At 42.6% G+C, this 27,758-nt stretch overlaps 1 protein-coding gene across 1 annotated transcript in view; it reads right to left on the reverse strand.

Moving 5' to 3' along the window:
• The window catches only part of AKAP6 (A-kinase anchoring protein 6), a 290,855-nt gene that overhangs the window by 107,876 nt on the left and 155,221 nt on the right, over positions 1-27,758 (reverse strand). The window contains exon 7 of the mRNA XM_054972742.1: positions 10,713-10,861. Within this exon, the coding sequence (XP_054828717.1) occupies positions 10,713-10,861 (149 nt within the window). The remainder of the gene's footprint in view (positions 1-10,712; positions 10,862-27,758) is intronic.

The following is a 27,758-nucleotide window of genomic DNA, read 5'->3' on the forward strand; positions in this document are numbered from 1 at the left end:
TCAATACTCACAATTAGCAATCCTTTTTATTTGCAGAAAAACAAAATGTGACCATTTGAACAAGCATGTCATGATGACAATGACAATACCAAAGCCTTTCAAATATTTTGAGTTTCAAAATGTTAACTATTAATATTGGTTAATGGGTTTATCACACTTTGAGAGAGATATGTAACACAAATCAGCAGGAGTCTGGGATGTAAAAAAGTTGAAGAGATAACATAGACAAGGTGAAATGTGCACATTCACCAGGACTACCAGCTTATTATTGGGGTACTCTATGCTGTCCTCATATTACAATTTACAAAGTTGGTACCATTTAATCAAGGGAGTGGACAGTGCATTAATTAAGTAACTGCCATTCTGAACCCAGTATCAGAAATATATGTGGCAGATAGGGTTGCCAATCCCGCGCCCGGGGCCCGGGGCAGATAGGGCTGCCAATCCCACACCCGGGGCATGGGATCCCCTGTTCCCACCTCCTCCTTGACCCCACTTACCTGGCCAGTGGGGAGGCGTGCCCCTGGGGCATCCCCTGGCAGCACAGTGCGCCCCTTGGCAGAGCAGCACACTCCCACACCCCGCCATGGTGTGCCCCTGCTCCCTGCAATGGGCCCGTTTCAGGCCAAATCAGGCCCCCAGGGGGGCAATTCAGCCCTTCGGCGTGGGAGCACACACCAGGCTGCTCTTTGACACATGTGATGCCGTCATTTCCAGGAAGTGATGTCATCATGCATGCTGGGAGTGCGCGCGCAATACGAGCTCGCACGAGAAGGGATGCTGCATGCTGTGGAGGGTTAGTGCCAGTTCCCAGTCCCCCGCTGGGGGACTAGAGGGACCTTGGCAACCCTAGTGGCAGTACCTGGCTTCTCTCTGCTCTGGCTTCTAAGATATTAATAGATACTTAGGCTTTGCAGAAAGAGATCAAAGAGTGTGTCATCCGGGCAATTGGTCTTCTGAACACAGAAGTGGAAAAACATTTAAAGTGGACTAGTACCTGGGTCTCCCTTATTTTTAGCATGTTTACTTGGTAACATGCAACATGGTTTGAGTATAATGCTCTGGGGAGATGGATGGTATGGGCATACTTTATGGGAAGTGATTGGTTATAAAATACTGGAAAGGGATTGATGACAGCAAAACCAGCCCCCCTCCTTGTAAAAAATAAAATATGAAAACGGAGGGGAGAACAGAAGACAGAAGGGGGAGGCTTCTCAGGCCTCAGCCAGAGATGGCCTTTTCTCTTCTTATGCAGCTCTTGCACATAGGTAAAGCATGGCATTTTTTTAAAAAAAAATCTTGATTGATGTACAGTCTATCTAGTTTGCCTTTTCTGCATTAATGTATGTGCATCAGTAATGCAGAGTGAAGAAAACACACAACAAAGCAAAGAACTGGAAGCAACATTAAACTGCTCTGTTTTAAAATTTGGAAATGGAAAATAAAAACAAGATCAAAATTGATTGAGAAATGCAAATGATGAGAATTTTAGAGGCATTGCTACTGTTTAAAACATTTGACCTACCAGTATACCCATTCATAAGCAACTGGAATGTATCTTCGTCATTAAGTGCTGACTGTAGGAGTCAAAAGAGGATGTTATGCATAAATGGGGTGGTCATGCACCTTAAAACATTCTGCCAAGGTTTGAATTATGATTTTTGGGTTAGGTAATACTTTTCAAAATCAGATAAACTGCAGGAATTTATCAATAATATATAATGGGTGACATCTGTGAAGTTAACAAGCATAACAAAATGAATAGGTATCCCCAAATTATTTTTAAAAACTGCAGTAACATAGCCAAACTGTTATGTCATGGCGTTTGGCTGTAGGTTACTTTAATTCCACTGGCTGCATTGAAGAATTGAGTTGTAAGGAACATATTTTAACTTGGTGAACAGGTAATCACCAATGCAGAGTTGCATGCCTAATCCTCTGAATGCAAACATATTTCTTAAGGTGTGGACATTAATTCAATATAGAAAATGAAAATTCATGACAACCTTTCTCATGAGAAAACCATCTTGTGTGTAAAATTAATAGATAAAAAACCATTTGGAATTATTTTCATCACACTGTTCAAGTTTGACAATTTGTATAATTCCTGGTATTGTTACTGAGCTTGTAATTTCTTTGAGAAAACATGTACCATATTTGTGACAAAAAGACTAGCTTTCTCGAGGCCAGTCTGTAAACGGTTTAGGATAGCAATTAAAACCCATACCAACATAACCCAAAGTCCACCATTCCGCTAATTCTCTCAGCCAATCTAAATGGCTTTGCTATCTCCTTTGCCTTATCTAACATGCCCATATTTGGATCTGAGTCCAGTGGCACTTTCGTGACCAACAAGATTTTCAGAATGCTGGAAGATAACATCTGTGAAATTAACTTCATCATTAAGTACTGTAACAACAACATTTGATTTATATACCACCCTTCAGGACTAGAGATGGGCATGAAATGGGGAAAAATGAAACAAGCTTCTCATGTTTCTTCACATTCCATGAATCACGAATCATGAACTTTCACGAAATTGTCCCGTTTCACGAAATGATTCATTAGTTTCATGATTCGTCAGAACCCAATGGCCCCCTTCATACCCAGAGATGCCAAACTCGCAGGGAGAATTCAGCAGGTTATCCTCCACTCACCCTCACCCAACAAGCCAGCAAGAACAAATGCTCTAAATAAGAATATAAGCAAAGAAAAGTAAAGAAAAAAAGGTAGGCCTCAGTTAAGCTAGGCCCCAGAGCCAGGCAATGCCCTGAGACTGGAGTTGGGTGGGGTGGAGGAAAGAAGGCACCCTCACCCAACAACCTTCTCAGCAAAGCCAAGAGCTGAAAATAAGAAAGAGGCTTTTCAGTCTCTTTTAAAGCAGCAGCAAATCCAGCCAAAAGCTCCTAATTCCACTCTCTCACTCCAAATCACAGCAACAGGTCCTCCCTCTCCCTCCATCCCTCTATCTACTGGAACTGAAAAGTGCAAGGCAGAGAGAAATGCTCACATAAAGCAGAACAGGTCTCAGGTTGGCAGACAGATCTGCCTAACAGGGTTCGGAGGGATGAGATTAGTTTTCCCATGCCTACAGAAGGCCCATCTCCTCAGTTGCCTAGGGGATTAACCCCCCTGCTCCTGGCTGTATAAGGCAGAATGGAAGCTCTCCAGTTGGCAGGGAGAGCTACCTATCAAGGTTAGGGTTTCCAATGGCAACAAAAGGCCTGCAGACATTCTGGGCCTATGTTGCCTAGCAAATCAATGGATCGGTGCCAGCCTGTCTGGCATCACAAATAATTCACGAATCAAACAAATCGGCCCAAAAAGTCGTGAATTTCATGAAAACCGCGGCCCCACGAAACACGCTTCGCAAAACACAATGAATCAGCTCGATTCATCATGAAATTTGATTCGTATTTCAATTTGTGCCCATGTATATTCAGGACACCTTAACACCCACTCACAGTGGTTTACATTTGTTATTATTATTCCCACAACAATCACCCTGTGAGTTCTGATAGAGCTGTGAGTGACCCACGGTCATCCAGTTGGCTTCAAGCAGAAGAGTGGGCAATCAAACACAGTTCTCCAGATTAGAGTCCTGCCACTCTTAACCACTACACCAAACCGTAGGAGTCAAAAGGGAATGTTGTGAATAGATGGCATGGTCAAGCTCCTTAAAACATTCTACTGGGCTTTGGCTGGGATATAAAGGCTCAAGGATCTCTGTTCTTACTTGTGTCTAAAGAAGGGAGCTCTGACTCTCAAAAGCTCACACTCTGAAACTCTTGTTGGTCTCTAAGGTACCACTGGACTCAAATCCTGCTGTTCTACCACAGATCTACATGGCTACCCACCTAAAAGTATGTCTATAATTGGACTTTCCCCCAAGGACACATTCCCACCCCCCATTACCTAGAAATTAAAAGTCTGCAATAAGAAATTAGACCCTTTACCTTAGAGCCAATCCCTCTGCTGACACAAGTTCTGCATGGAATTGGGGCAATAACACTATAACAACAACAGCAACATTCAATTTATATACCATCCTTCAGGATGACTTAACACCCACTCAGAGTGGTTTACAAAGTATGTTATTATTATCCCCACAACAACAAAACACCCTGTGAGGTGGGTGGGTGTCATGATCTGGTTGTGCCAGGAACGCTTAGCAAGTTCTCAGAAGCCTGTTAGCAGTGGGAGTAGGCCTGCCTACAATTCCCAGGAGCCCCTGGGGCCACCCCTTTTTGGCCAATCAGAACACAGAGGGGCTAGTGCTATATAAGTCTGGGAGGAAAAAGCCTCTGTTCTTCCTCCCAGGGAGCAGGCCTGAGGAGATTTTTGCTAGGGGGAGAGGCCCTTACACAGGTATGGTGAGAAGACAAGCCTGGCAGTCAGAGGGAAAGTGAGTTCAGTCGTACTAGGGCCTTTTGTTTATTTTACTTTCACCCATCTATTGTTGCTAATGCACCTTGCTTCTTGTTTGCTTGTTTGTTTGATATTAACTGACCTCCTTGTAAATAAATCATTTTGTTTGTTGTTACTCTGCTGGGTCCTCATGCCTGTTTATTGGCCAAGCTATGGAGGTCAGAAGGGTTGGGAGGGTACTCTGGGCCTTCCCAAGGGACCCTAAATCCCACAGTGGTGGCAGCGTAAGGTGGCTCACCTTACCTGAGGCATGACAGTGGGGCTGAGAGAGCTCCAGAGAACTGTGACTAGCCCAAGGTCACCCATCTGGCTTCAAGTGGAGGAGTGGGGAATCAAACCCAGTTCTCCAGATTAGAGTCCCACGCTCATAACCTCTACACCAAACTGGCTACACCACACTATGCCCTCAACAAATCTGAGGCAACTCTAAATACATAAAAGGGGCAACTTAAGCCACCAGCCTTTCTAGTTGATTTTGCTCCCGAATATCTGGCACACAGATCACTGCAATTGGTCCTTTATTCGGCCTCTTCCATTGTTGAAATCACAGGAACCCCATCCGGTCAATGGCCTCTGCTCCAACATCTGCCCCCAGACCTAAACACATCAGACTCTTCTCTTTGGGACAGGAAGCATATGATTTTTTTCTTCCCTTCCTCCCCCTCCCATCCTCCATAGCCATCTCCCATTAAGCACTGGTACAGAACAACACAATTATGATTATTCAAATGTCCAAAATTTATTTGGCCACTATATACAATTGTCATATTATCGCATCGTCCCAATTTGCTTTCCTTTGCCATGTCATATTTCTGTTCTGTATCTTGATAAGAAAATAAAGGTTATTAAGAGTTTTCTTTGACTTTCTCTCAGACTTTTCTTTTTAACCAGGAATACAGTGATAGATCGGGATTTGTGTGCACAATGAAGTGGGTGGCCCTGGTATTTGCTCAGGAATGTGTGACCATGGAACATGGACACTGCATACATGACAGTCCTGACATGGAGAGTTTTTGGGTAACTCTCTCTCTCTCTCTCTCTCTCTCTCTCTCTCTCTCTCTCTCTCTCTCTTTCTCTTACCCACACACCAATGTTCCCTCTAAACAGTGCAGTGTTGTGAGCCAGAAATCCAATTTGTGAGCAGCAACTTGCAAGTTGTGAGCGCACCTTTTCCAAAACAAGAATCCATTTGATTAAAAGACTTCTGAATTAGATTGCCTGAGGCATTGATATTGGGTGCCATCACCCACTTATGCATATGTAATCTCCACATCGGGCCACTGCATGGTAACTGTGGTCAAGAGATAGAGGGAAAACAAGGGGAAACTGAATCCAGACAAGGCAAAGGTGATGTTGGTTAGGGAGGTTGATATATTGGATGAGCCTGCATTTACCTGCATTGAAAGGAGGTGGATCTGTTTTGACATACTCCATTAAATGTTTCTGAGTTTTATTAGCTTCTAGCCATCCAATGAAAGTGCATGTCTGTTTAAATTTATCTGCATGTCAGATGAATTTAGCCATATCTTCCAATGTGGCCATTTTTGCTGCAGTAGAATCATAGAGTTGGAAGGGGCCATACAGACCATCTAGTCCAACCCCCTGCAGGATCAGCCTAAAGCATCTCTGACAAGTATTCATCCAGCCTCTTCTTGAAAACTGCCAGTGAGGGGGAGCTCACCACCACCTCCCTAGGCAGCTGATTCCACTTTTGAAGTACTCTGACTGTGAAAAAGTTCTTCCTAATATCCAGCCGGTACCTTTGTGCATGTAATTTAAGCCCATTGCTTCGCGTCCTACCCTCTGCTGCCAACTGGAACAGCTCCCTGCCCTCCTCCAAATGACAGCCTTTCAAATATTTAAAGAGAGCAATCATGTCCCCCCTCAACCCAAGGCCCTTAGCCTTTCATCGTAGGGCTCAGTCTCCAGACCCCTGATCAACCTCGTCGCTCTCCTCTGCACCCTCTAGATTTTGGCCACATCCTTTTTGAAGTGAGGCCTCCAGAACTGCACACAATACTCCAGGTGCCGCCGTAGTCAAGCTTAACACCAGTTTTATAGCTGAAGAGAAATATATCTCTTTTAAACAAATCTAATTGAATCACTTTTGGATCTAAAGGAATGTGACTTCCTGGTATCTTATTAATGAATTGAACCACATACTATCAGAAATACAAACATCCATTGTCACCAGAAAGCTGGGATCTAATAAAACTCACAAACATGTAATGGAATATGCCAAAACAGATACACCCCTATTCAATGCAGATAAATGCAGCCTCCTCCAATATATCAGCTTCTTTGACCATATATTACAGACTGCATCTTTAATTTATGGAATTCACTGCTGCATGATGTGGCAACTGCTAGAGGGTATTAGGGACTTTAAAAATGATTAGAGAAATGTGTGGATGAAAGGTCTGTTCACAGTTTTTTTTCACATAAGGGTCAACTGAATACTCCATGTTTTGGGGTAGTATACCCCAAACCAGGATAGCCTGATCTTATATCTCTGAAGCTAAGTAGCTGCCCCCCTCCCCTTGTCATTTTGCAGAAGCAGGCAATGGCAAACCAACTCTGCATATCTCAAGCCTTAAAAACCTTGCAGGACTGCTATTTATTTTATTTTGTTTGCTGTGTTTATAGTCAGTCTTTCTCACTGAGACTCAAGGCAGATTTCACAGTGTGAGTCAATACAATCAACAGAATGGGGCAGTCAGTGAACAATGCAATAGGGAATGGGTTGAAGAAATTTAAAAACAAAGTAGTTGGATACAGGGCTTAAAGGGTTAAGAAACGAGAACCTAATTTCCCAAAAATTTATACCAGAGTAACAATGTGGGGCAGACTTGATGCAGGGCCCAGGTTTGAATCCCCAGCATCAGAGGGAGAGGGAGAGATTACACATTTTAATATTTTTCCTTTTAAACTGTGTTATGTAAAAACAATCAGTGCCTGCGTCTCCTGACTTAAATCACTCACAGTTAGATGGTGCCAACTTTATCTGAGAATCCATCCACCAGTCCATCAAAGCAGTCCATCTCCAGTCTATCAGCCAATTTCTGGAGAACAGAGCATCACACGTCTGCCTCCTCCAGCTGCCGGAGCTGCGGGCGTAAGAATGCAGCGGAGATGTCCCGCGCCCGCATGCCCCAGGTCACCGCCTCCGCTGCCTCCCGGTGCTGTGGGTGTGCGGCAAAAAGCCCTCAAGGCCTCCCCCCCCCCTGCCGCCGGCTCCCATGTTATGCTGCAGGCATGCAGTGAAGAAGCCTCAAGGCCGCCCTCCCCACGCTGCCACCGCCGCCGCCGCCACCACTGGGCGTGGTGTGCATGCGGCGGAGAGGTCTCAAGGGCGCCTGCCCCACACTGCCGCCGCTGCTGGACACAGCGTGTGCGGCGGAGAGGCCTCAAGGCCACCTGCCCCACACCTCTGCCATGTCAATATGTGGAGAAAATGTTAGCAGGTAATTTATATTTACTCAGGAAGGTGGGTTTGGGCTGAGTCATGCTGTAAGTTTCCCAGGTTGTGGCATGCTAATGGAGGGGAAGCTTCACTGTATCCTGAGGAGGTCCTTTTGCATATGGATTGGTGGTTGATATGCTAATCTTATCTGCAGGGCTATTGTAAGATGTAGAGTATTTTGTTAGTCTGGTGTTTTTCAGGACTGGAAACCATGCCCTATTCATTCTTAAACGCTCTTCTTTCCTGTTGAAATTATGCTTATGCTTATGCATTTCAATGGCTTCCCTGTGCAATCTGACAAAGTAGTTGGATGTGTTGTCTAGTATTTTAGTGTCCTGGAATAAGATACTATGTCATGTTTGAGTTAGGCTATGTTCAGCCACTGCTGATTTTTCCAGTTGGCCAAGTCTGCAATGTCTTTCGTGTTCTTTTATTCTTGTCTGCATGCTACACTGTATAGTCTCGATGTAAACTTGTCCACAGCTGCAGGGTTTTTGGGATGGTTTTTTCCCCCCACCTACCTTGCACTACTTGCAGAGGTTTGAGGTATTGGCCTGAATGGTGCCATTTGTTAGGTTACTGGCAGGAGAGTATGGGGAAATAGGGAGAGGGCTGGTGAACACCCAGTGGCAATTCCCCAAGGGAATCAGGGTCTGCCAGAAGTGTGGTATGCTTCTGATGGCTACTGTAGCATGGGCAGACATCTGTGGGGATCCCCAAGGACGTCCTTCCCTCATGCTGTACGGCTGGGGCATTAGGAGCCAGTTTGGTGTAGTGGTTAAGAGTGCGGGACTCTAATCTGGAGAACTGGGTTTGATTTCCCCCTCCTCCGCTTGAAGCCAGCTGGGTGACCTTGGGCTAGTCACAGCTCTCTGGAGCTCTCTCAGCCCCACCCACCTCACAGGGTGTTTTGTTGTGGGGATAATAATGACATGCTTTGTAAACCGCTCTGAGTGGGCATTAAGTTGTCCTGAAGGGTGGTATATAAATTGAATGTTATTATTATTATTGATGGGCGGGTCCATTTTTCTGGCCGGTTACAGGGATGGCCTACACCCGGGGCTTTGGAGCTCACCCAAACAGGTCAGGGTGGAGGTCTAGGGCTGACCCTGTGGCTTGACCTGTACCGCTTAGTTGGCCCTTGCTGTGGTTTGATTAATGTTGTATTAATAAATGGCCCTTTAGTTCCAAGCCTGTGTCTGTCTCTTCATTCCAGCTAGGGTTGCAATTACATGCTTCTAAGACTGGGCTTAGAAGTGTATAATATTGTTTGGGATTGCACTGTTAATGAAACCTCATACAGTTGACCAGGCTAATTTCATAACGTATGAACTATGTATTGGCATATATATTTGCACATAGAAAGTTCACATAGAACTTTCTAGCATATATGCTAAAATACACTGTGCTAGTGCAAGAGTATTACTATAACTATTGCTTAATTATTCATCATACTTGTAGATTTTTAGTACCAAACTAGAGATCTGGACAGAAATGTTGCCCATGCAAAACCTCTGATCTAATAATAAACAAAATTGGAATCCATATATTGATTATTTTTTTGTGTTCTAATTTTTGTCTGGTGACTCTAGAGAATAGATCCATAGTAATATATAAACATGACAAATGAACATGTTTCAACAGTAATGGATTCATAGTATTCTTTTGTCAGGTTTTCATATAATCACCTTCTCTATCTATGTTTCCTGTCCACCCTGCTTCCATTCTGTTTTCCATTCTTAAGCCTTCTTGTAGACCTGCTGCACATGAAAGTCAAGTGAAAATACAGAAATCTGGCTTCTTGAGATGCTTGCACATATTTTAAGAAGAATTATTTTTGTACTGTACCCATTCTGCCCACAACCTTGGGCATTAGTAAAGTTTTGTTTACTAATTGTCTAAGATTCTTACTGGAAATCATCTGCATTTGTACTTCGTCAGAGATGCTTAACAACCCGGTAACCCTGGTACCGTAATCATGCAATATAACTTTAAAAAAATTCCAGGCCAAGGATTCCAATGCACAGATAGTTTTCAATGCTACCATACAACTGTATTTGTACATAGGTTTCCTCATTCTCTGTTCCTTGTTCTCTAAGGGCAGTTTTAGGTGTGCAAAAGCCCACAGGTCTTTCCATGATACGGAAGAGAACAGAGAAGCTATTGCTCACAAGGAGATCTATGCCTTTTTCAGAGTCAAGTAGAGCTTTGGCCTGTGAGGTGATACTTTAATAATCAAATCCTATTTCACAAAAATATCATGACTGTTGTCCATGAGAGCTAAAAATTATAAGCTCCACAGGATACTACTAATTTACTCCCAGATGATGGGCTCTTCAATATGCCTTGAATCCAAGTTTTTCAGAGACATCATGCTAGTCATCATGTTAGCCACTGCTGGAGAAGACAGAAAGTTGGTGTTATCCAGCAAGGCAAACTTGACATTGGTTTATGTCCTTAAATAAATTGCTGATACGGAACCTTAGGAATTCCAAAAAAATAATGGACTAAGGCTCATACTTTGTGAGAGTATTGTTTAAAATCCCCTTAAAATGAGGAGCAGCTGTGATTATGTATAATATTATGGCAATTAATCTTCATAGGGCAATGAGTCAGAACACACTCACATGTATATAATATTGTGTGGTTGTGTGTGTGTACAATGGGAGCAGGGATAGAGAAAGAGGGAGAAGAATGTATGAATTCTTGTCTCTTGGCTTAGTAAGAAAAATCCTTCTAACACAGGAGTAAGGAAGAGAAGATCATGTTTTAAAAAATACAGATCACTGAGAATAAAACAACAAAAAGAATAGTTCCCTACCCATTACTTCCCACTGTGTGAACTTTTGACATATCCGCAAACTCTTCCTTTCGCTTGCTACTGCTGTTGTACTGCTCGCTGTAGAGCTTTAAGGACATCTGTTCAACAGCATCTCTTTGTGCTTCCAGATAGCATAGCTGAACCTCAGCCTAGAGAAAGAAAACAATAAGAAATGAATCCTTTGTTTTAATTCACAAGGAATACATTTGCAATGGCTTTCAGTGTCTACAACAACTCAAAGGGGGGGGGGGGAATGTATCATTCTCAAAGATATAATATTATTGTGGTTTTATTTAGTTAAATTGTTCTTTCCCCCCCCCAGGAACAGGACATCATCATATACCCTGTTAGATTTTGTTCCTTGAAGGTGGGGTGGTGGTGGTAATGCTGAAGCAGCAACTGATTTGGGCAGTGAAAACTCTGGCTCTTGAGTACCACTGCTGTCTCAATGGGTGTTGAAAGGAGGGGTAGCATAGCTGCATGGATTCACTGCAAACTCTTTTATCCTTTTCGCAGCCCTTCATCAATGAAAAGGGACCCCAGAGCAAGTATATTTGACAAAAGCACTTTCATGCAGGAGACTCCAAATATGTGTCAGAATATTTTCAGATTAATGTAAATAAAAACAAAGGCACTGATCATTCATTATTGCACCAATTAGCTTACTAAAGATTAGACAGCAACCTGGACTTTAAAGCAAGATGAAGCCTATTGTCCCTCATGTTTTCTTTTAAACCATTTCCTGGTCAAAGGAATGTTGAACAGTATTTGGCTTCAAAACCCACTGAATCGATACTTTATGCTTTGCAGCTGTGTTAATGCTCTGGATTCAAGAACTCACAGCACCAGATGACACAGAGATAGATTTGGCTTTTTGTCATGCTTGCCCCTGGATAGCTGGGTACAGCACAGAGGTAAGGTTGAGTTTCAGAACACTTTGGGGCCATGTTATGGTGTTCTTTCAATATGTTCCACTGAAATGCAAATACAGCAAAATAAAATTATAATGCACTTTAAAAAGCAGCATCACTTTTGCAAAGTAATTCTATTTCCCCATTATTAATAGTCTGGAAGCTATTATATCAGGGGAGGGATGGCTCCTGTATCTAATGGAAAATGGTCTCGGATGCCTAGAAAGGCTCAAACAACTCCCATTATAGAAAGCAAGGTAAGAGAAAGAAGGTCATGAGAGTAGGCAGTATCTAAGAGTCTATGTCATGCACAGAAGAGTGCTAGGAAATATTCAAAGAGATAAAGGTAGGGAAGGGAAATCTGTGAATGTGTAAACATGTGAATGTGGTTTGTCATAGGAATGAGATTTGGACATATTTGGACTGGCACACTTTTCCCCTGCCTTCCTTGCCTCAGAAAGAGTTCCCAAATTAATCATTTCCACGTTCATGGGCAAACCATAGCCATACCCAAACCAGAAACTATGATTGATATTGAGGATTCCAAATTAATTTTTAAAAATAGTTTTGTAAAAACACAAGTGACCAATTTTCTGAACCTTTCTCAACTTAAGAAAGAAATGGAAAAGAAAGAGTGCAAGAGTCTAAAGATTCCGAAGACTCTGATTCCATATGTGTGAATTGTGCCTATGCCCTATTCTATACATTCCAATATGCAAGCATAGCATGACATTTATTGGATCTTCCTTGTTCTATAATACTTTGTTAGAATAACCACTGTCCTAATGACAGTTACTGATATTGCACAAATTATGTTAATTTCAATCAAAAGCAATTGTGTTTAGAAGTGGTGTCCAAGATTAGGTTAAAAGAGGAAGCAGGAAACTCAGAAAAAAAGTTACATGTCTTACACAGAACATTTCATCAGGTCTAACCTACAATTGCCAAACTAAATTTTAAGAGAAGTGCTATAGAAAAACACAAATAAAATGAATGTTTCAATTTATGCTTATAATTTACTACAACCTAGTTGTATTTTTCATTAAGTAATAGTAGAATTAAATGGATAAGAGTATTGAAAAATGTATTCTGAGGCTAGATTAGGCACATGTCTACAAATTCCAGACGAGTCCATTAATGATAAAAAGTAAGACAGATGCTTCCTTAGCTGGCCAGGTAATTTCTCTTCTGTGGGACACGAATTAAATTTCTTTTTGAAAAGAACTTTTCACAGTTACCAGTGTTTATTAGTTTAATAGCTTTGAGTATCTGACATAACAAAACATTGTACCTTTTGATTTATACTTGTCAGAAAGCCAATTAGCTGAATTTTTGTTTTAGTTATTGTCATTATTACCAACGTTGTCAGTATCTAAAAACTTTCCAAATTAAGCATTCTCTAAAATAAAAATAAAAACCACTGTTCTTAAACTTGTTTTCAGGTTTTTGGTTTTTTTTTAATAATTGGGTGCCTTGAACTGTGTACCTTGGATGGTTCAGCTCTCTAGGGGCCAAGCTACACATGACGAAAGACACTTGCCTGGCAAGTGGATTGAGTGGAGGGCAAGTGAACAGGGAGAAATACACTTGCCATTCAAGTGTCATTTGTCACTTGTAGCTTGGCCCTGTGTCATGTGGAATTAGCCCAAGAATTCTGAGAACTCAGAAACATGGACACACACACACACACGATGCTTGTTCCTAGCTGCTTCTTGAAGTGCCCCCCCCCCCCCCCCCGTGCAAATCCAAACCTGATTCAGGTGCCTGAAGAAAAAAGAGACTTCTTTCAAGCCAGTGTTCTGATTTTCATTTACTAAATGGTTGGATGTGTTAAGAGTTAGATTTCACATACCATTTTCCACTTGCATCATTTTTACTAATTTAATAACAGCTCTTTGGGTTTCACCTCTCTGGGTTTTTGGGAAGTATCACAAGCATTTGTCCATCGGCTCATGCACTCCAATTTGCCTTTCAGACTTCTCTGTTTCCTCTTTTAACCTAATCTTGGATGTCACTTCTAAACACAATTGCTTTTGATTAAAATTAACATAATTTGTGCAATATCAATAATTGTCATCAGGACTGGAGCCTTCTCTTGGACAATATATGTATCAAATTTCCTCTTCAGTGGTGATCTAGCCATTTTGAGGTACAATTTATTTTTCCTGCTTTACACCCTGCTGTGACTGTCCAAATATTTTTGTCTTTGCACACTTCTACTTTAATGTAGCTTAGTGTTTTCCCAGTTCACATTTGCAACACAAATGCTTCCCTTGTTCAGCTCTACAACCCTCCAAGTGAATCTCTGCCATACACAACTGCCCTCAGGAAAAAGTCCCACTTTGTCACTTGACAATATGTTTTCTCTCTGCATCAACTATTTTTATATGTAACAGTTGTCTTCAGCTACTGTAAACATTTTCAGCAGGCAAAAATCCAGGCAGATGTATCACATAGATCTTTTTGAGTTCTGTATAAAGTCATCTATCACACTGTTGCTGTACTTAAGGCTCCCCCTACCCCCCGCACTTCGAACAGCTCATGTTCTACTGATATCACTGCAATTCCAGAGAGGCTTTGAAAACTTCAAGCAGGTATTGATTAGTTTAATTTTTAAAAAACTATGTTCTTCAGAGGCCATTGTACTGGACAAGAAAATTTACACAATAACAAAATATAAGGAGAAATCCACTGAAGATTATCATTTTAGATTTTATCGTGATAAAGACCTTGTAAGTCACTCATAAGATCTGCATCTTTTTTGTTCACAACAAAAATATTTGCAATAGCATTCTGAGAAATAAAATTTGACACATTTGATCACTTCTTGTTTTACACTGCATTCATGTATCAGAATTTATCCATGCTCTGATTACGTCTAGATTGTAACCATGAGAATGCTTCCTACATGGGGTTGTGTAAGAAGACTGAACGTAAGTTATTAGTGGTTCAAAATGTGTGACTAGACAGCTAGCAGGTATGAGTTACAAGGGCCGTATCTCACTGGTTTTAACATCTTTACACTGGCTTCTGGGAACAATTCATAAGGCTGGTTTTGGCCTTAGAAAACCCAACCCAGCCTGAGATTAGAGCACCCTGAAAGATTACATGCATATGCACCATCGAGGCACAACCAAGTTATGGTGATCCCAGCAAGGGGCTTTCAAGGTGAGAGTCAAAACACATGAGACGCGTGGGCAAGTGTCAGGTCCTGCAAAGATCCTTGGGAACTGTAGTTACAAAAACCCAGCCACTTCATGTGAATCTCAGCTCAGCTGGGGAGACTCGCAACTTGGTTTCTCTCTCTCTCTTTCAAAAATCCCCCGGGGAGCTCAGGAGGGGGTTGGGAAAGATGTAACAAGAGGCAGGAAAAAAGCTGAAGTGTTTTATGAGCGAGAGAGAAACACAGTCCCTCCCTTTCTTCTTCTCCCGGCAGGGTCCTGTTACATCCTAAACAGGACCCTGCCAGGAGAAGAAGAATGAGAAGATGGGACTGGGTAGCCCTGTTTCTGAGCTACTAAAAACCAGCTGGTTGGATTTTTGAAAGAGAGCGGCTGTTCTCTGTAAGAAAATCCACGTTGCTTGGTTTTCCTGCAGTTGCTTGGAGGGGGACTACCACTCCCAGAGAAGATTGCGGGACCAATCAAGTGCTCTTCACATGAACTTTGTCTCGTGTATTTTGAATCTCTGAAGCAGAAGGGGTTTCCAGTGCCTTCCTCTGCATAGTCTTCCTTGGTGATTACCCATCCAAGTACTGACCCTGCTTAACTTTCAAGGTCTGAAGAGGCCAGGCTATACCATGCTGCCTTCCCACCCTGAAAGAATGCCTACTCCCAAATGTACCTCCTTATCACCTGAGGTCATCATCATCTGGCACAAATCTGTGTTTTTTGGCACCAAGTGATACATTTTTAGCCTTTCCAATCTTCGGCTCCTTCCATGTTTCTGCAATCCAAATCCTATAGCATTCTATATTGGATTTTCCATCCTGTTGATTTTATTGACTTACATTGCCTTCAGTGAGAAAGGAAGAGTATAAATCAGGGGTCATTTCCTGCTGGAATGTGCCAGAGTGCTGTTCCGGCAGAGCTAGAAATAGATCATGTGGCCAGGGCCCCGCACCCCTCATTCTCTTTGAAATGAGTGCCCGCCCATGGATTTTTTATTAAATAAACTTTAATAAAATAAAAATGAAATATTAAAATGGCAGCAGGCCGAGGCTCCGTGCCAGGAGCTGGGGCAGGCAGCTGCTGCCTCCAAGAAGCCTCCCTCTTGGGAGGACCAGGTGGCAGGCCGAGCGACATCTCCACTCCCAGCGAGAGGCCTCTGTGCCGGGAGCGGGAGGATGTGGCTGCCACCGAGAAGCCTCCCAGGGTCCCAGCCAGATGGTGAGTCTGCCCTTCTGTTGGGAGGATGCACGGTGGGGGAAGGCGGCCGAGTGGCCTCTGCTTTGCAGCAGGCTAGCGGGCTGGCTTGGCCCCGGCAGCAGAAACAGGCTGGTAGCTCCTCCATTGGGATGGGGGCGGTGAGGGAAGATGACCCAGTGGTCTCTGCTCCGCGCCGGGCTTGCCCAGTGCCAGGAGCAAAGGCTGGCCAGGCATCTTCTCCATTGGGAGGCGGGAGGGGAGGGGAGGCGCCCGAGCGGCCAGGCTAAGGGATGGCCAATGTTGGGATGCCGACAGGTGGATCGGGTAGACCCCACCTCCCAGAGAGTCACACCAGTCAACCGAAGGGAGGGAGGCTGAACGCCCCAGCCTAACTGGGCTCGCCTCAGCCATGAGGCAACTCAGCTGGGTGGCTGAAGGCACAAGCTGCTTGGTTGGCAAGAGTAGGGGTGGGGCGAGAGGATGTGGCTGTCGACAGCCCAAGTGCTGGGCCTTACACTGGGGAATGGGAGGTGGGAAATGGGGTGGGGTTGACGTTAGGAGAAAGTATAAAGGAAGGCTCCAGATGAGACCAAGGAGGAGAGTGGAGGACTGTTCTTGAGCATAAGGGCTCTGGCAGCTGGCTTGTCAGCTTCTGCCACCGCCTCTGCTCCTGACCTTGGCGACCCCCTCTTCAGCTGCTGGCAGCACGAGAGGCTTCGTTGCCCTGCTGTGGATCTTCCCCATTGCCCCCATTGATGTCCCAGGTGCCGCTTACATCCTGCTGCGGTGTGAGTTGGGTGCCAACTGGGTCGGGGGCGGGGGGAGATGTAGTCCAGGTTGTGCAATGGGGCTGACACCAGACAACTGATTAATTTTTTGGTATACTGATCAGGGTAACAATTCCACAGGTCAGGTAAAGGCATTATATGCAGGGTCCAGATTATATTGCCAGTTTGGTGTAGTGGTTAAGAGTGGCAGGACTCTAATCTGAAGAACTTGATTTTATACCCTTCTAGCTGTGAAGGTGACCTGGCCACATAAATTTCATGGAAGGAAATGCTTTGTTCCACTAGTATGGACTTAATATGTGGATTCTGTTTTATATTCTTCTAACATTCTTTGAAAGCTTTGCCTAATCAACATTTTAGTTCAATAAATGCACAGTGGTTATTTGTTGTAAGGGAACCAGGCAATGTTCATCTAGGCAGCAATCAAGAGAAAACTGTTTTATTCTAGGATTCAAAATACATTGCTAGAATGTGATAAAGAGTGTAAAGTGGTTGTACAAATGTCACACATACCTGCAAGCACTCATGTAATCACGACATTACTCTCTAGTTACCAGGGCTCATTTCGAGGGGGAACACGCAGGAATGCAGTTCCGGCAGTTCCCCAAAGAGGTTACATCACATGTCAGATGGCCCCGCCCACCTGACTCTCAGCCATTTCAGCCCGTTTCGGCCTGGATTGGGGCCAAAATGGCCCAGATCAGGCCTCTGACAGGTGGTGGATCACTCTCCCACTCAGCAGTGGCCCGATCCTGACCATTTTGGGCCCCTTTTAGCCATTTTCAGCCCTTTTTTGCCATTTTGGGCCCAATTTCAGCCCTGAATGGCCAGGATTGGGTCCAAAACAGCCAGGATAGGTAATGTCAGGGGGTGTGGCATATGCAAATCAGTTATGCTAATGACACACTTCTGGAAATGGCAAGGGCATGGCATATGCTAATGAGTTATGCTAATGAGTTCCTCCAGCTCTTTTTCTACGAAATGACCCCTGCTAGTTACCATTTGGGTATTCTGGCTGGTAGTGGCTCTCCAAGATCTCAGGCAGAGATCACATGCTACCTGGTCCTTTAAACCAAAGATTATGGGAATTGAACCTTGGATTCACTGCGTGCAAGGCAGATTCTCTTCTACTTAAATTGTGGTGGCTCCGTCCTGTATCAGGATTAGACATGGGCATGATCAAAAAAAAAATACCGATTAAGCTGTTCGTGGATCTGCTCTGGTGACGACCCCAGATCACTGATTCACTCCGATCAAGTCCCGTTTCTGATCTAGGATTGGAGGGACACCCCCGCCCCCACACACACACTTAAAGCAGATGGGGGAAAAGTTTTTAACCCGGCGATGAGCCGTCTCCCCTCAGGGAGGGGACGTTCTCTCTCTCTCTCTCTCTCTCTCTCTCTCTCTCTCTCACACACACACACACACACACGCACGCACGCACTTAGAGCAGAGGGGGGAAAAGTTTTTAACCCATCCCACTCCCTGCCTCTCCAAATAGAGAGAGAGAGAGACACCCCGTCAACAAGTTTCAGCCAGCTTTTTAAAAAAAGCAGGGATAGAATCCTCCATCCCACCCGATTTTAAAAGCAAGCAGCCAGTCTTCCAAAAGCTTATTTTAAACAGGAAGAAAGTAAAACCAGGATCCACACGGATCCTTGCGGATCCTATGTTTTTTTAAATAGGAAAAACACAAATGAAACACAAATCACATACCAACTTCTTGCAAAAAGTAGGCACTGGGCTGAGAAGCCAGGAGGAGAGAGATAGCTCTTTTCAGTTAACTCTTTCAACGCACTGAAAGTCAGGAGAGGAGCACAAAACAGCTTGATAGCTGCTCTCAAAGCAAGGGGTTTTTGAAAGAGTTAACACTGAGAAGAGATTTCTTCTTAACTCTTTCAACGCACTGAATGAAGTGCAAAACAGCTTCTATAGCCGCACTCAAAGTTTTCTCTCTCTCTCTTAACTCATTCCTCTCCCAATCATTTTGCTTATATTTTTCTCAGGAAGCCACCTTTTCACTCACAACTGTTTGCTTTTCCTCGCTATGGGAAATATTATCAAGTTTCAAACAGAGCTCAGGCATTCCCCTGCCTCCGTTGCCAGGGGAATAGATTGTTGGCACCTGAATGTCTAGCCTCCCAGTCCTATCACGATCGCCCCAGTCCAGCCCCCTCCCCCGACTGCTGGATCGTTTGCCATGGAAGACAACGATCCACCAGGTCACGATTGGGAGATTGCCATTATCGTGGGTTTTTTTATCGTAATGGAGATTGTGCCCATCTCTAATCAGGACTGCAGCCTTCAGGCAATGCAGTTTTAGGCCTGAAGTTTGGAAGACCCAGATTCAAATCTCTAGCTCAGACAAGAAGCTTACTAACTGGCTGTCGGCAAATCACTATCTTCCCCTACCCTTACTGCACAAATATTTGTTGTAAAGATGAATTGCAAAAGTAGGAAGCCAGGAAAGGCACTAAAGCAACATGTCAAATGATCTCATAAGTACACAAGAATCAGTTTGTCTGAATGCTGTTCCTTCATGCAGTTCCTCTGACAACACAGGATGTCCTGCAAAAATGAGATCAGGCTATAAGCCTATTACAATACTTCTTTTTGTAATATCTGAAAAGGGACATATGCATGTGTTTCTTTATTGGAAGTCTGCATATTGATTCATCACCCATCCCCTACATAGGTTTTTCTCTGGTTCCTAGGAAGGTACGTCATTTGAACACTCAGCTGGCTGTGCTCCTTGTCGGGTCCAAGACCAATTTAAGAAAACAGAACTGTTCTACATATTTGTATTGTTGAGAGGTCAGCTTCCCTGCTGCTGCTGAATTCCTAGCAATTTGCATACCATTAAAGCATTAGCCATAATGTTTGGAAAATTTAATTTTAAAGCTGTGCTATTAAAGATGTTTGTGGAATTGTAAGCATCTTTGACAGCTGGGAAATTTGTTAGCACTCTGATAGCTACCCTCTTTGTGCCTTACTTTGGAAGGTAGTAAACAAAATCCCTTTCTCCAGCACTGAATGAGGTTTTAATGCAAGAGGAGGTGTTTTAAAAAACAAATTTTATCACAGCAATGCAGTAATGAAGGCAGACTGTCTTTTTATTTTCAATATTTTGCACTCAATAAAATATAACTTTAATGCATTTATTTACTTATTTTTGGCCTCGAGTACAATTTTATGTGTTTGTGTATGAAACTGGAGAATCATGCCATTTATATGTAATTCTAAAAATATTTTACTCATTTTCTGACTTTTCCTGGGGATCTAACTGCGCAGGATGTAGGCAACCTGCATGTTCATTTCCCGTTTCTTTGTACTGCATGACTGTTGTACCGTTGCCTGGCAAAAACAAGCAAAGAAGAACACAATATGGGATGAGAGGGAGATAGAATCCTTGCTAGTTAAGATAGAATTAAAATTCAACAAGACCTGAATACTCTGGAGAAGTGGGCAGCTGTGAATAGGATGCAATTCAACAAAAACAAGTGCACAGTATTACATCTGGGCCACAAAAATGGGAAGCACAAATACTGGATGGGGGATACACTTCTGGGCAATAGTATATGTGAAAGAGATCTTGGGGTAAGAGTGGACTGTAAACTAAATATGAGCAGTCAGTGTGATGCGGTGGCAAAAAAGGCTAATTCAGTCCTGGGTTGTATCAAAGGGGCCATAGCATCGAAATCACAGGAGGTCATAGCCCCTCTCTATACTGCCTTGGTCAGGCCACACCTGGAGTATTGTGTGCAGTTCTGGAGGCCTCACTTCAAAAAGGATGTGGACAAAATCGAGAGGGTGCAGAGGAGAGCGACGAGCATGATCAGGGGTCTGGAGACTGAGCCCTACGAGGAAAGGCTGAGGGCCTTGGGAATGTTTAGTTTGGAGAAGAGGAGGTTGAGGGGGGGAACATGATTGCTCTCTTTAAGTACTTGAAAGGCTGTCATTTGGAGGACAGTTTTCAAGAAGAGGCTGGATGAATATTTGTCAGAGATGCTTCAGGCTGATCCTGCACTGGGCAGGAGGTTGGACTAGATGGTCTGTATGGCCCCTTCCAACTCTATGATTCTATGATTCTCTTATTTGGTCAGTATCTTGCCCATCTCTGCAATATATATAATGGTGAAAATAGCTCTTACTCAGTTGCCACAGTACATGTACTGCTGTAGTTACTTAGGAATTATATCAAACGGGAATCCTTAGATATTGGCAGACAGGAAGGACAAAGTAGAAACAACAAGAATTACTTTGCATACGAATAACAGAAATTTAGTTATCAAAACAGTAGTGAACAAGCACTACTTTACTGAGTTCTTTTAAAAAAATTTTAGCCTCCTGTGGTCCTAATAGTCTTTTTCCTATGGTTCAGGAATGCACAGTAATACTCAGCCTGGTGCCGATATCCTTATTTCAAAGAGAATCATTCAAGTCGACATCTACCCTGTCAAGAATCCTGACTTTGAGCTGCTAATGCAGAATAAAAATCAATATATATTTTGATCATCTGATGAATATTTACTTCTTTCTTTAACGTTTGGGGATTTCAAAATGAAAACTGCTGAATCAAGTCATTTTATTTTTCTGTGTTTGTGCCAACACCAATTTACTACCCTCCAGAAAGTTCCTGAACAAGACATCCCATGGGGTGTCCTTGTTGGTTTTTCCTGTCAGTCATAACAGGGTGCCAGCAGGGAGCCATAATCATTTCCCTTTCATACTCTTAGGGCTTCAAAAAGGAGTAGCTTGATTTACTTCCTCAGAAAAAGTAAACTCGACTTATTTAGACATACTGTCAAATGCCTGTTCCTTACGGAGTGCTACAGGGTCTGAACTGATACCACCCATTAAAAGTTAAATGCTGGGTTTTGGCTCTCACATAAAGTAGAAGTTACAGCTCAGTTGCAACACAAGGAAATACTGGGAAGACTAAGAAAACAAAGAGTTTTCTAAAAATGCACTTTCCTTCATAGATTTTTCTGAAATCTATGACAGTCGAATTCAAGCTGCCTGCTGTAATAAGCCCCAAAACTTCACTATGTTGTTGAGTATGAAAAGACATTAGGCAGTAGAAGTCTTTCTCCAAAAAGCTTAGCAATTAAGATGCAACTTCACTTGGCTGCTGGTTTTATAAGAAATATATGCCCATTTTTTATATAATGTATTTTAAAAATGTATATTTAAAGTCTACTAAGATCCAGTGTCTCCAGTGATTTTTCAAAAAACTATCTTTAAAGCTTAAAAAGAACTTGGTTGGTTTAACAAAAACTGTAAGTGCAAGCAATTTTGGTCTTACTGACTCAGTAGAAGGGGTTTAAATTAAACAGCAATTTTGTTGGTTTCTCCTTATAAATTGAATAAAAGTGGCAGCAGATGACTTACAGAAGGCTGATATCTGCTGGTACAGTTATGAGACATTATGCAAACAGATGTTTTAAATAAAATAAAATATTTAGGTTGTTGAATACAAAGACAATTATAGAATGTCTTTGTTAAATTAATTTTCTTTTCTTTTCCTTTCCTTTTTTTTGGTAAGAAGGCAGAGAGACAAAGCTAGGTGGGGAGGGGAAGTATCCTGGAAACAGAACCAACAGGAAATGATCCTATATCTAAAACAGCTGGAGACTGTAGCTAATATAAATTTACTTGAAAATAAAAATGTTTTATGCCTCTAGAGACAGCCTGTAACATGCTGTAAAATAAAAGATGAAAATATAAATGTATTGTTAAATTCTTACTTTATGTCTATATATTGTATTGGGATGGGATGCCCTATCATACAGAAGCGAGTTTAAGATAGGTTTTTAAAAAATCATGTGTGTAACAAATCTGAGAGAAGGATAAAAGTCCTTTTTTAACAATCCCCCTCCCCCCAAATTGACAGTTTTTATCTCCTTTCATATAGGTTTGGTGTGGTAGTGATGGTAATATGACACTACTTCTGTTGCATTATCTAGAGAGACCAAATCAAATGTAAACTTTTTATCTCTTTATTTTAAGTGAATTTTGATTCATATATTTTTCTATATGGCTAAGAGGTGATAGCAACTAAAGATTTATATTATTTTTAAAATTCTAATAATTGGAATTCTAGATACTTATTGGGACAGACTGGACTGGCTCAAGCTCTGCCTGACCTGAGAAAGAACTGGTGGGTAGATAACTGCCTGTTTGAGTGGCTGAGGGAAGTCCCTGAGTCAGTGACTGATTTACTACAGACCTCAAGTTTGATGGAGCCTTGGCACAGTGTAGGGCTCAGATCCAAGCACTGGCTGACTCACCTGCTGACTGATGACCACCCTCACCCACCTAGCCTGACTGTTGAGGGGGGAACCACTAGATGGCAGGACATAAGATTCCACATTGACTCAAACCTCTGTGTGGATCCTCCTGCCACCTGGGACTGAGTGTGCCTTATCAGCCCCTGAACTGGGCTTGGCCCTGCAACTCCAAGCCCCCCGGGATCCCTTAAGGGGATCCCCAAGTATGGGGAAACAGGTCTCACAAGCCCTGTTTTCCCCAAAAGGATCTGGGCCCCAAAAGGATCTGGACCCAATGCCAAAACCTCCCCCTTCTAAAGTTATACAGAGATGAAACAGACAAGAACACCAGACTCCAGTTCCCCCATGAACATGACACTAGCAAGAATACAAAACAGAGACCCAATTACAGGTGAACATTTGGCACTGAACGCAAAGGAACAGAAATGAAGGAGGGTGGGTGAGAAGCCAGAACAGCACACACTGACATGGGCCAGCTCCCAGCTTTAAACCCAACCAATGGACCAAAGGGAAGACTGTACCCTCTAGGTTCTATGCCAAGGAGATTCTCAGCATACTTGCTCTTTAGTTAGTCACCTTGCTTCAAAATTTCAAAATGATTTCAAAATTTTCATCCATGCTGTTTTGACCCTGAAACCCAGTTCTGATGTCACTATTCTCTTGTGTGAATTGGACCAGTGATTCTTTATTTTCATACCACTTTCTTCTTTGTCTTTCATGCCACTTGTACCAATTTTTTTCATACAATACACACATTTATCACTAAATCAGCATTATGTACATAAATTATATGTACAAATAGTATACATTTTAAACAGAAACTTCATATATGAACTGTATAATATGCTAATCTAGAAAAACATAAATGGAGATCTAGCTTTGCCAACTCCGCATTGGGAAATTCCTGGAGATTAGGAGTAGGGCCTGGGGAAAGTTGAGTTGGGGAGGGGAGGGACCTCAGCAGGCCATAATGCCATAATGTCCAGCCTGCAAAGCTGCTGCTTTCTCCAAGGGGTGGGGTGGGGGCTGGGGCTGGGGATGGGATGATGTTTAAAGGGCCTCGCTGCTGCTTGCAAGCAGTGGCAGGGCCCTTTAAACTCAGCCCCGAAGCCTTCTGAATGCTTCGGAAAGCTTTGATTAGGATGCTGACCCCAGTTTGGATATCCCTAATCTTTACGGACCGGGTCCGATTCAGGTAATTTACCCAAATTGGAAACCTGAAGTGCACACTCCTAGTCTCTATATTTGTACTCCATCTAATAATACATAAGATTCTCCTAGTGGCTTCCAAACAAAATTTAAAATAGTCAATATAAACAATAAACTAGACTACTACTACTACTACTACTACTTAAACTAGACTACTACTACTACTACTTCCACCTCCATCACACAAATTAAGCAAGCAAGCACCATCAAATTATCAAACATGCCTTTAGTGGAAATGGTCAGAAGGCAACACAACCAAACTTTAGTCCCAATAGAAGTCTGGGGAATTTAAAAAAAAAAAGTATCCGGTCCCTATGGCTTAACAGAAGTGCCAAGAGAATGAATATTAGGAGAGATTTCTTTAGAGATACCTCCCTCACCTCCCGAACTACCCCAAGCATTGAATGGAAGAGTTTGGATCCAGTACCTTCTTTCCACTTACGCTCCTCTGTCAGTTATGTAGGCATTCATCTGTGTACAGTCTGAGCACACTAGGTATTTTCAGCTCTTTGAAAGACATGGATTTTGTGGTAGCAGGAGTGTCTAGCACTTAAGGAATCTGTTCTCCAGTCACTGATACAGATGAAGAGGAGAGCAAGTAGAAAGATGGTACAGGACCCAAACCTATGAATTAACTTGGGTAGCATGGGAGCAGTTCCTAATGTGGCCTCCCAAGAAAGAGCTTCAGAGACAGTATGTGCTGTAGTGCTAGGAAAAAAGGCTGGCCTTCAGTTTATTGATGTTGTTGCCCCAGCTGGAGTGGTTTTCTGTACAAAAGAGAGCTTCTATCCATTTCCCTCACCACCTGTAACAGCACCTTTAGCAGTGGAGTGTTCAGGAAACAGCTTTGATATTTCTGTCCTCTTTCTTATTTTGTTTAGGTATACCACAGATTGCTTCCTTTCTATGGCAATGCAGTAGGGAAAATGGGGTGGAAAAGGCTGAGAGGAGGAGGAGTCCCTTCTTTTAATGAGACAGCAGATGACAAAGGATAGCAGAGGAAGGAATATTCACTCCTTTAAAGGAAGCTCAGAATGAGGATATGCTTGGAAGTGGTGAGAAAGGACAAACTCTAAGAATACACATAGTATTCTATTATATAGGCTCTCACTATATCCAATTAGGATATTACATTGGAAGAAAGACTAATATCTCCCACAGAATTTAAAAGCCTCATGGGATCAAAACAGAAAGAACAAAGTGTCTCAGTATATTACCATTTATCAGGGCTTTTTTTCTGGGAAAAGAGGTGGTGGAACTCAGTGGGTTGCCCTCAGAGAAAATGGTTACGTGGCCGGTGGCCCCGCCCCCTGATCTCCAGACAGAGGGGAGTTTAGATTGCCCTACGCGCCACTGCGGTGCGTAGGGCAATCTAAACTCCCCTCTGTCTGGAGATCAGGGGGGTGGGGCCACCGGCCATGTGACCATTTTCAAGAGGTTCCGGAACTCCGTTCCCCCGCGTTTCCCCTGAAAAAAAGCCCTGCCATTTATTATATTTTTGAATATGGAGAGTAGTATCACACAGTTATTACGGTGTTGTGCTAAGGTTTGAGAGATCCATGTTCAAATCCCTACTCTGCCATGGAAGGTTTCATGTATTCATTATTGTTATAATTATGTAGCTCTTTAATACATAATTGTTTAGTTATTTTCTGATATGATGGTAATGATTGTTCCTCATGATTTTAACTTTCTGTTTACAACTTGGAAACAGAGTTAAATGCATGTGACTTGCCCAAAGCAAGCCAAAAGCAATTCACTATGCTAATGTTGTGCTGGCCAACCCGGGCTGATACCATTGAGTCAGACATTATTGCTCATTCTAATAAATTGTTTTAAGATCTTTGAAGCAACATTATTTAATCAGTACATAAAAAACATTGCTCAAATCTGAGAAGTTATTATGGGTACTAGAGCTCTGTTCTGTATTGCTGTGTTTCCTCAAGGATCTGTTTCCTCAGTGAAAAGAATAGGGCAGTGCACAACTATGAGAGGTCTGTGAGCACACTTGAGCCTCTGAATTATGCATCTGTTTTATTTGATTTGCTAGTAAGTACCATTCTGTTACTGCTTTTTTTTTAAAAAAATGTTGATTATAAGAAATAATTATAATTGTTAGGGTTGGTTATAAATGTCTTTCACATGACAAAATTGTAGTTCTATTATTCAAGCCTCAAGATCAGGTTGAATCCAAATACCCTTTTTTCCCTCTAAAGTGGATCCAATGAATTATGGTAAGTAAATGTATGCAACTCTGCAGACTGAACATTTCTGTTTCTGAAAGATTTTATAGTACCATCCTAAGTAGTGAACTTTTAAGTTCACTGAGGATCAAACCACACGAGACAAAATACACTCGAATTACACTCGAATACACTCGAATTACAAAATATACTTGAATTACCCATGTAATTCGAGCATATTTTGTTGTGTGGTGAGACCCTGAGTGTAGCAAGGTGTAATTCCTCAGACTGTTTGCTATGACCTCTTTCATTACTCCATTACAGATGCAGAGGACTGTATGAATTAATGACCTCCAAAACATCCTATCACTGACAGCGTTATCCAAGTCTTTCAAACTGAAGGCCATGGCTTCCTTTATTGAATAAATCAATCTCATGATAGGTTGTACTCTTTTCCTGTTGCCTTCAACTTTTCATAGCATTATTGTATGTTACGAAACAAGTAATACAAATAATTAAAAACCACTCTAGTCCCACCCCAGTCTATAAAAGAGAATAACATAAAAATTGCAGGTAGATACAGCAATTTGCTGTGCCTCAGAGAAGACTATTAGATAGCAGAAGCATGCCAGAATAATTCTGCCTTACAGAGTTTCCTAAATCTAGAGAAAGAAGACCAAATGGGAAGATCATTTTCTGCATAGTTTTTACCATGAAAACAGGCCTGCTTTACCAGGTTTGCCAGGTCCCCTGGCCTTAAAACCAGGAGATGGGGACACTCCTGGAATCCGTACCTTGTGTGTGTACCCTGCAGCCCTCCTTGTTGCACCTTGAATGACATCATTCCCTTCAGGGCTTTTTTTCTGGGAAAAGAAGTGGTGGAACTCAGGACCGCACAATGACATCACTTTGGGTCAGCTGTAACAAGGGGGGAGTTTAAAAAACTTTTTAAGTTTAAACTTAAAAAATAGTTTAAACTTTAAAAAACTGCCCTCAGCGAAAATGGTCACATGGCTGGTGGCCCTGCCCCCTGATCTCCATATAGAGGGGAGTTTAGATTGGCTTCTGTGCCACTGTGCGGAAGGCAATATAAACTCCCCTCTGTCTGGAGATCAGAGGACAGGGCCACCAGCCATGTGACCATTTTCAAGAGGTGCTGGAACTCTGTTCTACTGTGTTCCAGCTGAAAAAAAGCCCTGATTCCCTTCATGACAATGGAAGTGAAGGTCCCCATGCAGGGCTATTTTGCTTATACTCATCCTATTCTGCATGTCTTTTCCCCTGAGGCCAGGTGAGTT

The sequence above is a fragment of the Eublepharis macularius genome, chromosome 2, assembly GCF_028583425.1.
Source record: "Eublepharis macularius isolate TG4126 chromosome 2, MPM_Emac_v1.0, whole genome shotgun sequence".
NCBI lineage: Eukaryota > Metazoa > Chordata > Lepidosauria > Squamata > Eublepharidae > Eublepharis > Eublepharis macularius.